The sequence below is a fragment of the Sceloporus undulatus genome, chromosome 5 (genome assembly GCF_019175285.1).
Source record: "Sceloporus undulatus isolate JIND9_A2432 ecotype Alabama chromosome 5, SceUnd_v1.1, whole genome shotgun sequence".
Lineage (NCBI taxonomy): Eukaryota > Metazoa > Chordata > Lepidosauria > Squamata > Phrynosomatidae > Sceloporus > Sceloporus undulatus.
This window is the reverse complement of record NC_056526.1, coordinates 127,576,660-127,592,894: the sequence shown is the minus strand read 5'-3', so window position 1 is coordinate 127,592,894 and position 16,235 is coordinate 127,576,660. Positions and strand designations below refer to the sequence as shown.

The following is a 16,235-nucleotide window of genomic DNA, read 5'->3' as shown; positions in this document are numbered from 1 at the left end:
AATTCACCCAACTCAATATAGCGGATTTTTATGTGGGTGAAACTGGTAATGATGAAGTATTTGCATAGCTAGTGAAATGGAGTGCTTTAAAGGCGATGAAGCCTGAGTATGAAAACAGTCATCAGTAAAGGGAAAATATCTGATAGCAATGAAGATGAGAAAAGAGTAATTACAATTACAATACTTATGAGACAATACTTAGATTCAGCTGCATAAGAACCACAAAAGGGAACAAGAACATGGAAATCTTTCTTGCATTTGTGTTCTGTCTTTCCTCCTCTGAACTCAAGGCAGTGACTGGCATTCTATAGCAAAGTTATGTCATGATAAACCAACATATGATCATGCAAAACTGAATTGTGCCATTATGCAACTTTCGTATTTTCAGAAGTAGGAAGGGCAGAGATGAACATACATCATCAGGAACACTGCCATGGTGCAATAGGTCCCATGATACACTGGCCACAGACAAGCCAAAAGGTCCACTGTTGGGTTGTGTTGGGGGTGATGCGGTTGGACGCCACACGCCCTGAATGAGGCCAGAAGCTGTGCTGCGGCTACCCCAAGCTGTAAGAACTGGGCCAAAAAAGAGTGGGAAAACCCCACTCCATTTCGGTGGCCAGTTCAGAACTATGGCAGCAGCTCAGATTGGGGCTGGATGCACGTGGTTGCCACAGTCCTGCAGTGATCGGGGTGGGAGTGGTCTCTGGCCATACGTTTTGTCCTGTCTGCTTGAGGCCATCCTGTGCAGTGTCCCACTGCACAATGGGAGTGCCTGATGTACAAAAGGATACACTACACAATGGGAAATGATATAAAATGGTCCAATATGCATCCTCACAATGTATTAGAAGAGTTTTGGATGATCTCAGAGATATATCCATGTTTTCAAAAAGTTACGCATCATAGCCTCCAATGGAGGATCGTGGCCAGTGCATATAAGAGTGCATCTGCACGATAGAAGTAATGTATTTTGACACCACTATGACATCCATGGCTCCATCTTACTGAATCCTGGGATTTCTAGTTTTTTAAGACACCAACACTTATGGCAGAGAAGGCTGAAGACCTTGTAAAACTAGAAATACAAGGATTTCATATGACAGAGCTACAGCATTTGTGCTGCATTATTTCTACGGTGTCGACACACCCTGGGTCACTTCCTTTTTCACTTTATTCTCAGAATAATCCTCTGAGGTACGTCAGGCTGACAGAACATGACTGGTCTAAGGTCACACAGCAAATTTTATGGTTAAGTGAAGACTTGAACATGGAAATGGGCATAAGATGCTTCTGCCTGAACCCTATGAGTTTAAAAGACAGCAAATTTAAAAATAAATTATGCGCCAAATATCAGTGTAAGGTCCCATTATCAAGGTAGGTTACAAACAGATTTTATCCTCTTTTACCTGACTTTTTGTAAGAATCCTAACATGTAATCTGTGACTAATAACCGGTAAAAAAAATCAATCAAAAGAAAAAGAAGAAAATTCTTATTTTCAAGTTTCTTCCTAGAACTAGCCGACAACCACTACACATTTTGTCTGGATTGTTTTTCAGCCAGGAAACAGCTTCCATCTCAATAAACACAGTGTAATGCAATTCCACATTTAAATCCCTAACCAACAAAACCAGTTTATCAACTTTCAAAGTGATTTGCCAGCACATATAAGTAAGGATTTTAAATGGCATTCTCATTTTCCTGTAATAGAAATAACAACAGAAAAAGAACACTAAAAAGCAAATTATTTTTTTCTTTCAAAATTTTTCAAGTTCTTAATACCAAAATAGTGGTGAGAAATGCACACACAAGCACATACACACAGGCATACATATACATTTAAAAAGAGAGAGGAGGAACTCTAACTTTTCCCTTCTGTTTTAATCTACCGAAATGATCAACAAGTTTTAAACAGTAAATGTGATTCTGCATATATATCAGTATACACTTGAAGCCTGAAGAATGAAACAGGAAGGCAACTCCTGAGAAAATAAGCTAGTCTTTAAAAATGCAAAAATAATGATAAATGAATCATATTAGCAGCAAATTCTTGCTATTTTCCAGTAAACAATATTTCATAATATGTAGTTTGGAAGGACTGTCAAATCATGCAATATCCATAATTCATATTTGCAAGGCTGCATTTAATATATTGAACACTGGTCCGATAAATCAAATTTCCTAACTACTGCCAGAACTATTAATTTTAAGAAACTGACAAAGACATTTATGTAAAGGTAAACAAGGTTTCACGATTGTAAGCACAAATATTAATGAATTTCAATTAATGATCTCAGAATGACAACAACCTTTGATGAGTGTTTCCATATATAATTTGTCCATTGCTCAGCTAACAGAAACATTACTGCCAAAACCTGCATGCATGTATGTACATAATTCTATGAATTTATATTAACAGTAAAGGGATGGACGCTGGTCAGTTTTCTAGAGAAATGTTATATTTGCTTGTTCACCACAAGAAGTAGCTGTACCAGCTTTATAATGCGCCCATGAATTTAAAGGAGGGGGAAAATATCTTGCGTAAAGATAAGAAATCAGCTTTGGCTAGCAGCCCATTTAAACTGACTTAATTTTGTTGTGTAATCTGTTTTTGCATACAATTTTCCCCTTATACTCTAACAGGAAACAGAATGGCTGCATTTCAAAGAGTTAACCCATGGTTATAGATTGAAGCTCTCATTCATCCTGGCTTGTCCCCCTGAAATATTGTACTGGAGGACCAGAAAACCTTCCAGAACAGCTTGTGATCCAATGGTACGTGTACCCAGCTTGTTGGGGGGAATTGGCTTACACATTGTAAACTGCTTAGAGGATGCTTAGTTCAGTATGAAGCCGTATAGAAATGTAAATGCTATTGCTATATGTGCATTTGAAATTAGAAGGATATCGCCTATCACTCTTCCCCCCTCCCTTGCTGGCAACACACTTTCAATCCACATGTGGGGTTGTTTTGATTCTGGGCAGTGTGTGAAGCAAATCTTTGAATAATTTGGTCTACATTTTATCTGACAAAAATATGGAAGATGTGAAAGCTATTCTGTTTCGAAAGGAGAACCACTTGCTAAGTCTTGCTGACCTGACAGTCAAATATAAATGATGTAAATGTGAGCAATACATTCTGATACTAAACTACTGAAAGAGAATTTCAGCTTCTGTATAAAAAGCCCATTTAACACCCTGACCATTCACATTTTGGTAAAGGAACAGTGGAAGCTCTCAGATGCTATCTTTCACAGAGTAAAAGATCATTACTAAACAGTATTTAGATACATTTTCAGCCAGTCTTTTTAACCTCTAAATTTTTTTTGGCAGGGCTACGTTCTGGCTTCCAGCAAATTAAACATCAATTGATGTTTCATCTGCAGGCAGCTAGCATGTGAATACATAGTTTCCCAGACTGTCTGAGAAGACTGTCCAGAGCGTGAGAGGTATTATCTTTTCTAGTCACGCACACACAGATAGCCATGTTGGCCAGAAATAAAAACTTCCAAAGTTTGTATTAGTGCATTGCCTTTATTAGGTCAACTAAGCTTTCACACAGTTTTGTGCCTTTTTGGCAAGTCTGATAAAAGGTATTGCAATCATTTGGATTTTGAAACTCTATTCCAGTGTACCCTTTCATTCTTGTTGCTACTACTGAGCAGTGCAGGGGAATCCTCCTGATCATTAAGCAGAATGATGCAGCCCCTCAGGCAGCAGATTCTGGGATGTCATAAAAGGGAACAGATCATTACAAATTTTGTTATTATTCTATTTTGAACAGCAGGAGAAAAAAAGGTGTTTGTGTCAAAATAAAGTGGCTGGTTTGGGGTATTAGGGTGAATGGCCAGAAACCGTTTTCTGCTCTTTCTTAGACAGCAAAATGTCTTGCCCCAGTGCTGTTATACTGATATATGATGAAGTATGTGATACATATATCAGCCCCAATGGGGTATAGCAACAGCAAGTGCAAAGGCAGTCTGGCCCTATACATTTCCTAAAACCACAACATAATACTTCACTTTGTACAAATAAAATGCAAGTGAATGAGATTAAGTGCCATGCAACAGCTGTCTAATGGTAAAACTGCTCTGTTCTGAAATTCCTATGCATACCCATAAAAGCAGTTTGAGGGTTGCGTCCATTATTTCTCAGAGCCAGAGTTGGATTCCTGGAGATCTTTATTTGGCAAGATGTTTGTAGAATGTTCTTCATTTTAAGCATGAGTGATTCTATTGGATCATTTGGTTTAACTGGAGCTCAAGTAAGTTCTTTTACAACACTGTTGGTTGAAAATTTAGAAATGGAATTTAGCATACTGGACAGTTATAGTAATAATGGGGCAAGTAGATATTATTGGGATTGAAAGGTGTCACAAGTGAAATATAGACATTATTATTAAAATATAATGAGAAAGAAGAATATCTTAGGACAATATGGGAGGAGGATTTAGCACAAACAACAAATGTTCATGAATGGGGAAAATTTGGAATCAACATCATTTAAAAAATTTATCCATATGGATAAAGGAGAATTTTTACAAAATAATTTGGAAATGGTATATAACGCCAGTAAGGTTAAACCACATAAATAAGAATTATTCAAGGCTATGCTGGAGGGAGGTGCCAAGAAATTGGTACTTATATTCATATGTGGTGGGGTTGTAGATCCATAAAGAAATTTTGGCAAATCATATTTAAGGAGATAAAAGAAATAATAGAAATTGATTTAGAATTTTGTCCAAATATAGCATTACTTTCTATATATGATAAGATTAATTGCACCCAGGCTATAAAGGATCTAATTACAAATCTATTAACAGCAGCAAGATTAATTACAGCAAAAAAGTGGAAAGATCAGGGTGCTCTACAAATAGAAGATTAGTACAAATAGATAGCATGTAATGATAAGTTACCTTTTGGAATTAAGGTTAAAAAAAGGAATAATGAAAAGAAATTACTTTGAAGCAATGTGGAAAATATTGCTTTGTGGAAAAAAGGCTTTAGTAAAAGAAGGAGGTGTTTTACCCCCACAGGAAGAGTTACAATTTTGGAGGGTAGAGTAATAATAAGATACTAGGCTCTAGCGATGGGGAGCACTTGGGGAAGGGGGGAATGAAAAAAGAGAAAAGAAGGGGGAAAATGAATTAGTAGCAAGTGCAAAGGGGGCAGTCTCTTACCGCAAGGCCAGTGTCGTGACCAGCTTCTCAGTCACTGCTCAGTCAGCTGCTCAGTTGCTGCTACCTTTGCAACCTGTCACCCTGGGAGCAGCAAACTAGCAGTCAGCCAGCCAGACTTCCTTTTGCTGTAAGGTCAACATGGGTGAGAGGGTGGAGCAGAACTGGGCCACTGCTACTGCTGTATGAGAGGTAGAGGAAAAGGAGCAGTGGCAAGCTGTTTGCATCTGCGGGAGATGCCGCTGGCCAACTGGCTGCTGCACAAACAATAGGCCTGCTATCAAGAAACAGTTGTTGGGAGGCACTAGTGTTGTCACGCAAGAGAAAAGGGGGCAGTAGCCCAAAATGGTTTGAGGAATATGGACAATCATGGTTTGAATCTTTGCTTAGCCATAGAAACCCAACTAAGTAACCCTGGACAAGTCAAACTCTCTCAGCATTAGAAGAAGGCAATGCCAAAACCGCTCTGAACAAATCTTGACAAAAGATTTGTCTAGGACAAGGTTGCCATAAGTCAGAATCAGCTTGAAGTAACCTAACAGTAAACATGAATACAACTAAAAAAAATGGCACATGGCTTGATAACAACATGGTAATGTCTACAAAGCATATTGTTACTATGTTATCAGAAGTAAAGAATGTAAGAACAAGTTTCAGCAAAGCTGCTGTGAGGATAGGCATGAAGCTGTGTATGGGCTCGTGAGCCAGACTACTCCCTCAGGCTTTTCAAGCAGTGTTCAGATACCAAGAAAAGGAATCTGCTGATTTTTCATGCATTACTTTTCCAAATGAGAGAAAGCAAAGATCAAAGATGAGTGCAGATAGAGGCTTACTGGTCAAAGAACAGTAACCTACAGGACAGAGAAGTAAATATAGGCAATCAAAGTTATAAAGCTGAATTGGCTTCTCATATCTTTACATGATTATCCAAATACTGAGAGACAATATGGTGTACTGGTAATAGTGGTGGACCTCAACCATGGAGATTTAGATTCAAATCTCTGCTTGGATATTGGTGACCTTGGGCTTCCACTAATATTCCTAACGTGGTTGTTGTAGCAATAAAAATGACTATCGTATATAATCAACTATAAGTTGACTTCATGTATGTTGAGGGCAGGTTTTGGGGCCAAAATTATGGATTTTGCCATGACCTGTGGATAGGTCAAGAGTAAAGCTTGGGAGGCTCCTTCAGTGTGTGTATGTGGGCAACAAGAGGGACTCTCATTGAGGCTTTTTGCTTCAGCATTTAGCTTTCGTTTCAGCCTTCACTCCTCAGACAGGAGGTACATGGGCGGGAGGGACTCTTAAAGAGCAATATCAATCAGTCATCCAGTACTCTTTCTGCTTGTCTCAAGACAGAAAGAAACTGCAAGGAGAAATCTGAAAAAGCTACTATCGCATTATCATAGTGACCTGTAAATAAGTTGACCTGGGATTTTGGAGCCAAATTTTGGGCATAAATTTTTTGACTTATAGACAAATATATATGGTATGTATACCATATCTTGAACTTTTAACAAATAAGCAAATAAATATTATGTGTGGCAACTTGTTACAGCATGCATGAATTCTCACTATGATTTTGCATACATCTGAGTACAGATGTAAGTGCAGCTGAAAATTGATACAGAACACACACTCTGTTCACCACAATACAAAGGCACCATTCACAGCTGAACTGTCAGAAGAACCTGCAGTACAATGCTAGTGCAAGCTTGTCATTTTGACTACTTGTTTCCCACTCGCTTCCTTATATGTCGCTTAAATAGCTCTCTTCAAGCAATCACTTTCAAATATGCAAAGAGACCCCGGCATGACAGAGGGCTAGTTCGACCTCAGTGAAGACTGCATGAGTTAACAATGTTCTTGAATCAACAAATGATTACTGAGTCTCAAGGGAACCATGACTGCACAGTGTTTGCACACAACATCAGGAAATGAAACCTGAATAAAACAACTGGGGTTACTGGGCCTTCCTCAGCTTCAAGCTGATAAACGTTAACTGAGGTGCAAGCAAGTTCTGTTGTCCAACATTTTAATAACTTCCTTAAAATGGACATAGGAGTAGCAAAAGTAGTGAGGGAGCAGATAGGAAGGAATCAAAGCGAAGAGCCTTTAGATAGACAGCACAACCATTTATAAGTCTATTTATTTTGTGTGCTGGTCTGATAAGTCAGTTGCAAAAGTGCTGAAAAAACTTTTGAGTCCTTTTCTTGCATTAACTCAAACAATACAATATCTTCCCATTAACATCCTCAGGAAGAGAAGCTTACACATTCAGTATCTTTATATTTCTAAAATGCTTTGACCAAGTCTTGGGAAAGGTACTTTTTTGGAGACTGCAATTTACAGAATGGTGGCTGAGGAAATTCTGGGAGTTGCCTATATAAGGCGGGTTACAGACCGCCTGTTTGGGATGGGCTGCAGCCGCCCCTTTCCCCAGTGTATCGGGGCCTCAGCGGCTAGACCGGCAGCCGCTGAGGCCACGATCCGCCACTTTCCAGGCTGTAGGGAAGTGGCAAAAGGCTGCTTCCCCGCAGCCTGAAAAGGGGTGTCCCTGGGGCTTCAAGCCCCAAGGACACCCTGTGGCGGCGGGGAGGAGGAGAAAGGGGCCGCTTGGCCCCTTTCTCCTTTGGTCCGCTGGGCGCAGCCATGTGAAGGCTGCGCCCAGCGGACCAAACCAGGAAGGAGCTCCGAAACGGAGTGCCTTCCTGCTCCGCGCTAAGGGTGCACTAAGTGCCCTGGCGTGGAGTGAGGACGTCACGTCCGCCCCACCCCGTATAGAGCCGGCGCGGTCGTGACGTCTTCATGGCGGTGGCCGTGTGGAATGGCTGCTGCCATTTTGTGCGCGCAGAGTGCGCACTAGGTTTGGGGTGTGTGGAAGCACCACCCCTTTCTAACCCTAGTACACGCTCCGCGTGTATTTTCCTGCCCATTTCTAACGGGCCTAAGTTATTTTTCCAAGCTCTGGATTCAACTGGAAGCCTGAGGGCCATAAAATATGGCATAGGACTTATTTAGAAACAGTTCTATATGGTGGCAGCTCTGTGTAAAAGGTAAAACATTCCCAGTTCTGTAAGTTACTAACACTAAGGGATCAAAGAAAATGTACTTATACATTATTGTTACAAATCCCACCAAAAATATTTTTTAGAAGCTTGTCTAGAACCATTACTCTGAGCTACAGAATAATCATTTTATTTTTATTTTTTAAAAAATCAGTTTAATGGAAAGTTGAAATGGTGAAAAAGTGAATTGCTCATTGCACTATTTTTAATCAACCTTAGTCTTAGTTAAAGCAGTATTATTTGACCAGAATGATGATCCTTAAAAACAAAGGTGGAAGTTAGTTTTTTGTTTTTGAAACACTTTAAAACCTACAGGCAGGATATTTTGATGACTATCTGGAAATGTACTTGCAACTAAGCAGATGTACTTGCAACCAAGATAAATATGTCCATATAGGGGATTCATGGGGATTAAGGACAGAAGTAATCCCAAACTTTTGAGCATCTAAATCCCATTATCTCCTGTAAGACTTGTTAAACCCCTAATTAAGCCTTTATTCCTTCTCTCTCCAGCATATATCACATTTAAATGGTTTCTTAAACATATTAAGAACCAAATAATAAATAAGCAAAACCCATTCAGAAATCAGCCAGTAAGGAAACCCACATCCATGTTTTTAAACTGGTCTTAATTTATCTTTTTAGCATCAGATATGCACATTTCTGCTCATAATTGCTTGAAGTACAAGATAATTCCTGCCTGCTACCATATATTTTAACAGCTACTAAAAATAACAAGATCATCTTGGGGATTTGGGGTTTGGTGCCATCAGTATACTGATGATATCACACCTCTTATCTCCTTTCCATCTGGATCCACAGAAATTGTGGAGGTCTTGAATTGATGTTGAGACCTGTGAAAGCCTGGATGGGAGAAAATAAATTTAATCTTCATCCAAACACATCAAAGTTGATCCTGTTCATGAAAAAATAAATAAAACAAGGAACAAAGCTGTGGCCTATTTTGGATGGGTCTGTACTACTACTAAAAACAATCAGCCTCCATCTAAGGCACTCTTTAACCCAGCTTTGTTACTATAATTGCAAGATGATGACTATGGCCAGGAGGGCCTTTCTGCAACTCAGTTCATTTCATCACCTGCACCTCTTACCCAGGAAAAGAGTGACACAAACCTTAGCTTCCTCATGCTTGACCACATATAATGTATTCTGCATGCAGCTGCTGAAAAGCATTCTGAAAAGCTGAAAAGTTCTGAATGGGGATAATCCTCTAAAAACATGATCAGGGAAATGGAGTTCTATTTGCAGAGGAATGACAACTCTAATAATTCCATGTGAATTGTGCTGGCAGGGGTTGATTAAAGCTGCAGTTATCAACATCTGGAAGGCCAACAGTTTTCAAGCATATGACTCATTTGGTGCTGTAATTACATGGGCTACCTTTTCTTTCTAGACTCATATCACAGTGCAGACCTTTGCCCCATTTATTTCAGTGAATCTAGGTATTAAATTCGTGACAAAAACATTGTGCACTTGTACCTTCTATCAAAATTAATAAACACATTTGCGGAGATTATGTGTTGGAAAACTTAGATGTACACAATTGCCCCCAACAAGCTACCCAGTGCTACCCCAAAAATATGTTACCTTGTAAACAGAACACTTTCCCTCCCTGTGTTATATGACTATTTCTGTGTTGTTGTGGAGTGGGGGGGATGGCAAACAGGGGTGCATCCAGCTGTTTTTCCTTTAGTTGGATGCCCTTCAATAAGCCTCTGTAGACACCTCTGCAGAGACTTCTGGAGAACCTTGCAAGCTCCCTACAGATCTTTGCACCACATCTAGCTTCAGGAACAGAGCTGGATGCATCCCTGATTATTCCCACACTCTCCAACATGAAAATGCTGCATGGGGGTACATTGTTTACAGGGTGATGGTATTTTGATCACTGCAGAATTCTGATTTTATGCACCAACCATAAAAGTGAATTGCAATATCATAAGTCTGACTTAAGCCATTGTGATTCACTAAAAAGATGCCAGATATTTTTTTTTAAATCGACACAAGGGCAGGAGATATTTAATTAAATGTAAAGGGAAAAGAATCACCATGTTTATCTCCCATGGGTGCTAATACATAAACGATAAACAGTACTTCTGTTGTGACTACTCTAGTATTGCATGGATTGTATTGTGCAGAATTTCTTTTACCTTATTTTTTATGTGGTATTCTATTACTCCCCTCCATTCTGTTTAAAGTAAACATAGGATAGGAGGTAAGAAAGCCTAATGATAAAGATCAGAATGTAGTCTGATGACTATTTTTATCTGTTTTGATAGCTTCATTGTTTGACATCAACTTCACTTCACTATGAGTTTGGAGTCCCCTTCCTCCCTCCCTACTAGTAAAGCTAATATTTGAACAAAATACTTCCACAGGGTTCAGTGAGAAAGCTTTTCTAGATGGCTTTCTTTCATTGAAAAGCTTTTGTTTGAAAACTGGTCTCAAATGATTTAGGAAGTCAGTGGTTTTGAAAAATGATACGGTACAGGACTTCCTGTGAATTACTGAGGGGGGAAGGGAGCACACCTAAGCAGATTAAAAGTACAAAAAGGAAGCTTCTCTTCAAACTGGAAAAGGAAGAAGTAGGAGTAGGAGTAAAGGGACAGGGTAGACATCTAAATACCCTAAAGGCACCCAATCCCGTCTTATCTTGGAAACCAAACAAGGTCAACCCTGCTTAGTATTTGGATGGGAGACTGCCAATGAATACCAGGCTGTATGCTATATTTCAAAGGAAAGAACTAGCAAAAACCCCTCTGAGCATTCCTTGCCTAAGAAAACCCTATGAGATCACACACATACATGGGGATGGGAGCGATAAGAAAGGGAAAGTATGCTTTTTGTCTTGGCCTTCTGTTGTGGAATAAAAATAAGAAGACAAAAGACACAGAAGACATACTGTGGCACTGAAACTACAGAACTGACACTAGTTTCCTTCCAAGGCAGAACTGGAAACCAATTTACACAGAAACCTCCGCAGATGTAGTAGCCTCCTGGAGTGGGAGGAATTTAATCGACAGCCCAAGGAAGAGGACACTCCTGATAGGGCCCTTTCACTATAGACTATGATTTCACTTTAACTTCCATGCTCCATCCTATAGAAGCATGGCTTTGCAGTTTGATGAGGCACTAATGCCTCTTTCCTAAAATGGTATCCCTAAACTGAAACTCTGGCGATGCCAGAGTTATTTACAATATTCTCTTAGTGCTCTCTGATTTCAATTAATGCAATTCACAGGTTTTCCAGCAAGAAAACACTTACTGCCAAAGAAACAGATACTACTCTTTCCAAGCCCTCTAAACTTGTTCAATTAACTATCACAGCATAAAAGACATTTAGTTCTTTTCTTTTCTGATTGTAACCAAATACAAAAGTCATACAGGATCTAGCAAAGTCAGGGTCTTGTTCCCCAGTGCACAAATATACAGATACAGTATTAAAGTACAATGGTAGCTGCCCTTGCTTTTCTAATAAAAAATGTTTCTCCACAATTGTGCATCTGGTGAGCCAGCATAGTATAGTGGTTTGAGCATTGGACTATTGACTCTGGAGACCAAGGTTCAAATCCCAGCTCGACCATGTAAACTCACTGGGTGACCTTGGGCAAGTCACACTTTCTCAGCCTCAGAGAACGGTAATGGCAAACCCTCTCTGAAATGCTTTTCAAGAGAACCCTATGATAGGCGACTTAGGGTTGCCATAAATCAGAGACAACTTGCAAACACACAACAACAACAACACACATAAATTGGCCAGATATATATTTAAAATGTACATTTCATCATTAATTATCATACCAGGACAGATTCTTATAAATCCTATCAAATTATAATAGGTTATTTGACTGCCACCCACGCAAAGGTTTACAATCATGTATATAGGATGGTGGTACACAACAACCAGGTCCCTAAAATCTGTGATTGGATCTGATTCTTCACTATTTTTAAATTATTTTTCAGATTCATATTCTATCTTTCTCTATCTTTCTAGAGCTGTGAAGCAGCCATATTGCAAGTGATGGACTTGTTAACTGATTACCTTTTCAGGCAATGAGGTATAATGAAGTTACATTTCACAAATCATATAAGAAAGAAATTAAATTATTAATATTAGTTTACTGATGTAATAAATTAAAAATAACAGTTTCCAGTTGCTTTTAGAATCTGCTTTTAAGAAGAAGATTTAGCAACATTTGGATAGGAATTTTCAAACTTTATGCCACTCTTAAACTTTCCCTCTTTCAAAAAGTAACAAAGTAATAGCAAAGTTGTAACAAGCATAATAAATAATATACTCAGGGGCTATACAAATTGCCCCAAACAGCTGCCCCTTTCCTGGCCAGATTGGGGCCAGATGTAAAAAGCAGCTCCTTGTTGCACCCTCCAAGGGGTACCGTGGGAGCAGAGTTAGGGCATCCAGCATGAGGATGCTGTGCCCTGACTCTGCCCACAGGCCAGCACTTTCTGCTGGTCTGTATAGGACCTCAGTTACTTTTTCTGACACTGTAGTGAATAATGGCAATGGGTTACTTTTCAAAGATTAACAACAGGTTCCCACCCCCCTTCAAAAGTAACTTTCCAAGCTCTGTGGCCTCATACCAAAAAAATGGCATTCGAGGAACAATAGTAACTGTATGATGAGAAGAATAATGAATGTACCCTTTTAACAGTAGAACCCCCACACTGGGGAGAAAGATTTTGTATCAGCTGAAAATGGAAGTTTTTGGTTCATTCCTACCAATCAAACAGGTAACGTTTCCCTTACCAGGATTATACTGACTTGGTTTACCTGATCCAATACCTAATATTAAGGCTGCCCAAGACTTTCTGCCAACTACCCCAGAATGTTCGAAATGAACAGTTTATCACTCTTTTCCTGTTTTTCTTGCCTGCAAATAATTCAGGGTGAAAACTAATATCTGATAAGGCCAATGAGAGTCTATATTACCTGTGTATGTATGTGTGTATGCCTTCATGTCACCCGTCAATTTATAGTGGCACATAAATATAGCATGTAGATCAATTTACCTTTCCCTTTTCCCCTGCCTGATTTTTGTAGCATCTTGCCTGAAGACAATATATGAAGAACTTTTAAGTTTGTGCAGGTCTTTGTGTCTTTCTGGTAAGTCTAATTAAAGACAGTATCCCAATATAGTTTTTGGAATTATAATATGGGTTTTGGAATTACAGAAATTAAATAAATAAAAAGTTAAAAATGTACTTCTGCAAGGTGAAACTGAACACAGCAGATTAATGGAAATACAGGTTTTCTTGCTGATGGAGTATGTGACTCAAACTTGCCATAGGAAATATAAAACCTCAGCTAAACAATCAAGGCTTCCTCCACAATAGGCTATTTTGCAACTGCAGGCCCTTTATTTCCTTAGAAAGTAGTTTCCCAATGTTATCGGAAGTCTTTGGAAGTTGTTTGCAGCTGCAGCCATTTCCTATTTTACTTTGTTCAGTCTTTAGATTACTCACTACAGTTGCCCTGAAGGGTCAGAAAAGCTGTAAAATGATAGTAGAAGCAAGCTAGACTATATACATTTTATGGCTGGAGCTCTCTACAGATTTAATAGACACTTGTTAACCTTGTTGTGAGATTTTGCTACTCCCATTAACCACCATTTAATTCCTTTGTTTAAAATATAATGAAGTTACCATTAAATACAGTACATTCATTTCCATTCAGTAAGATACTGAACATACTTAAGAGTATTTCTATAGTAATTATATTATTTATGAACAAAACTAGACATATCATACACAATTATGTGACCATCTTCATTCACATCTTTTTTTTATTTAACAGATTCAATTATAAAAGCAAATAGATCTTGAAATACAGTCTGGTCAAGTTCAGAAAAGTAAAAAAGGAACTACCTATGCTTACTAATTTCTTGGGTTTCAAATATTCTGAATTTTTTATATTCAGAATGAATATTTTGATTTTTTAAAATAAAACAGGATTTCTATTCTTGACCAGCCAGTGGAGGAAAAGTCATACTGGTGAATGGTTTAACAGCCAACACAGCATTTGAAAGGAAGACAGTTTCAATATGATGATGGTGAGGTATGAGTATGTGCCAGTCAATTTATGGGATCCATGGATTTCATAGGGACTTTTAAGACAAGGAATACTCAAATATGGTTTTGCCAGTTCCTTCCTCTGAAATATGACCTACAGTGCCTGGTATTCACTGATGGCCTCCCATTCAAGTAGCTTCCAAGATAAGACAGGATTACTCCACAGAGAACTGTTCCTTCAGTTGGATTTTAAAACACATCAAACAAAGAATACCGCTGAATACAAGCTAACATGCTAAAATGTACAAAGCTGAGTTTAAAGATGTGTACCGTTCATATTTCAATTTAAGAAATGTCCACAAATTCCTGTTATCATTGTTAAAAACCATACACTTTCTAGGGCAGCTCAAGTACTATGATGTACTTCTATTAAGTTATTGAGAAACTACTTTTGTCTAATAGTCTGGAAAGATTATTCACGGGGACTGTGACCAAATTACACTAGTACTTTGCTACTCCACTGCTTCCTGTATAATTCCAAGCACAATTTTAAAGAGCTGCCTTTATTCTTTAAAGTCAGCCAAAGATGCTTCCTAAAATCTAGCCTCTTCCTGCACCTACCCAAATTGTAATATCCTTGCCAGAGTCCCTGTTCTGAGTCCCCCAACTAAAGGGACTACAGTGAGAAACTGTCAGGGGAAAAAGCCCTTGGCTGCATCCACACTGCAGAAATAATCCAGTTAGACACTATTTTTACTGCCATGACTCAATACACTGGACTTCTGAGAATTGTACTTTGTTGAGGTATCAGACCTCTCTGACATAGAAGGCTATTTGTTTCACAAAACTACAGTTCCCAGAATTCCATAGCATTGAACCATGACAGTCAAAGTGGGGTTAACCTGGATTATTTCTGAAGTGCAGATGCAGCCCTTTTCAGTAGTGATGCTCTAGTTATGGAAAGAGTTTTCCCAGAAATGTTAACTTTGGTCAAAAACATACTGCCAAAATAATCCACTTTAACGGCCCTGGCTCAGTGCTAGGGAATTCTGGGAACTGTAGTTTTGTGAGACATTCAGCCTTCTCTGTCAGAGTTCTGATGCCACAATAAACTACAATTCCCAGGATTCCCTAGCGCTGAGCTAGGGCCGTTAAAGCAATCTCAAACTGGATTATTTCTGCAGTGTGTTTTGGACCTTTGTGCCATTTGTTGCCATTTCTAAGGTATTTTCAGTGCCAGGTGAAGTTTTTTCCCCTCGTTCCCTCAATACTTAATGTTTAATTAACTGGTCCCTCTTAGTTTCAACTTGTTTAACTGATTTATTTCTTTATTTTAAGAGATAACTTGAGAAACTATATTTGAGTGGCTAGGCAAATTTAATAAATAAATAGTTTCTGCTTGACATCAAAGATGCCAGCCACAGATGCTGGCGAAACGTCAGGAATAAACCCTTCTAGAACATGGACAAATAGCCCGAAAAACCCACCCCAAACCGGCCATGAAATGGATGCCGGCCATGAAAACCTTAAAGTTTATGCTTGCTCTGCATCTACTAGCAGCAAGACAGAATACCACATTTCATATCAAAATATATAAAATGCTGACTCCCAGTATGCAACAGGTTTGGGTCAGCTGCTTGGTCCTCTCACTGCTTAAAATACATTTTCAATCCAGGAGTGTTTAAGCAGGGCTGGGTTAACCTATCTACATTTAAAGCAGATTCTGAGCAAGCTCCATGGGGAATCAATCAAACCTCTTTGTTTGCGAGTTGCAATCTAATGATTGTAGTCCCCCAGGTAATTAACAAAGCTCTCCTCCTCTCCACTTGAATTCAAGTGGCTCACAGGCCTAAGTCTTTACCAGTGTGGAGGCTTAAATTGCAGCCCATTGTCTTCCAGTTTCACATGGTGCTTTCATTCTAACAATCAAATATAT

The 16,235-nt window shown here is 38.9% G+C and overlaps 1 protein-coding gene across 1 annotated transcript in view; it reads right to left on the bottom strand.

Moving 5' to 3' along the window:
* FAT1 (FAT atypical cadherin 1) overlaps window positions 1-16,235 on the bottom strand; it is a 144,555-nt gene that overhangs the window by 76,714 nt on the left and 51,606 nt on the right. Inside the window, exon 6 of the mRNA XM_042467151.1 lies at window positions 234-251. Within this exon, the coding sequence (XP_042323085.1) occupies window positions 234-251 (18 nt within the window). The remainder of the gene's footprint in view (window positions 1-233; window positions 252-16,235) is intronic.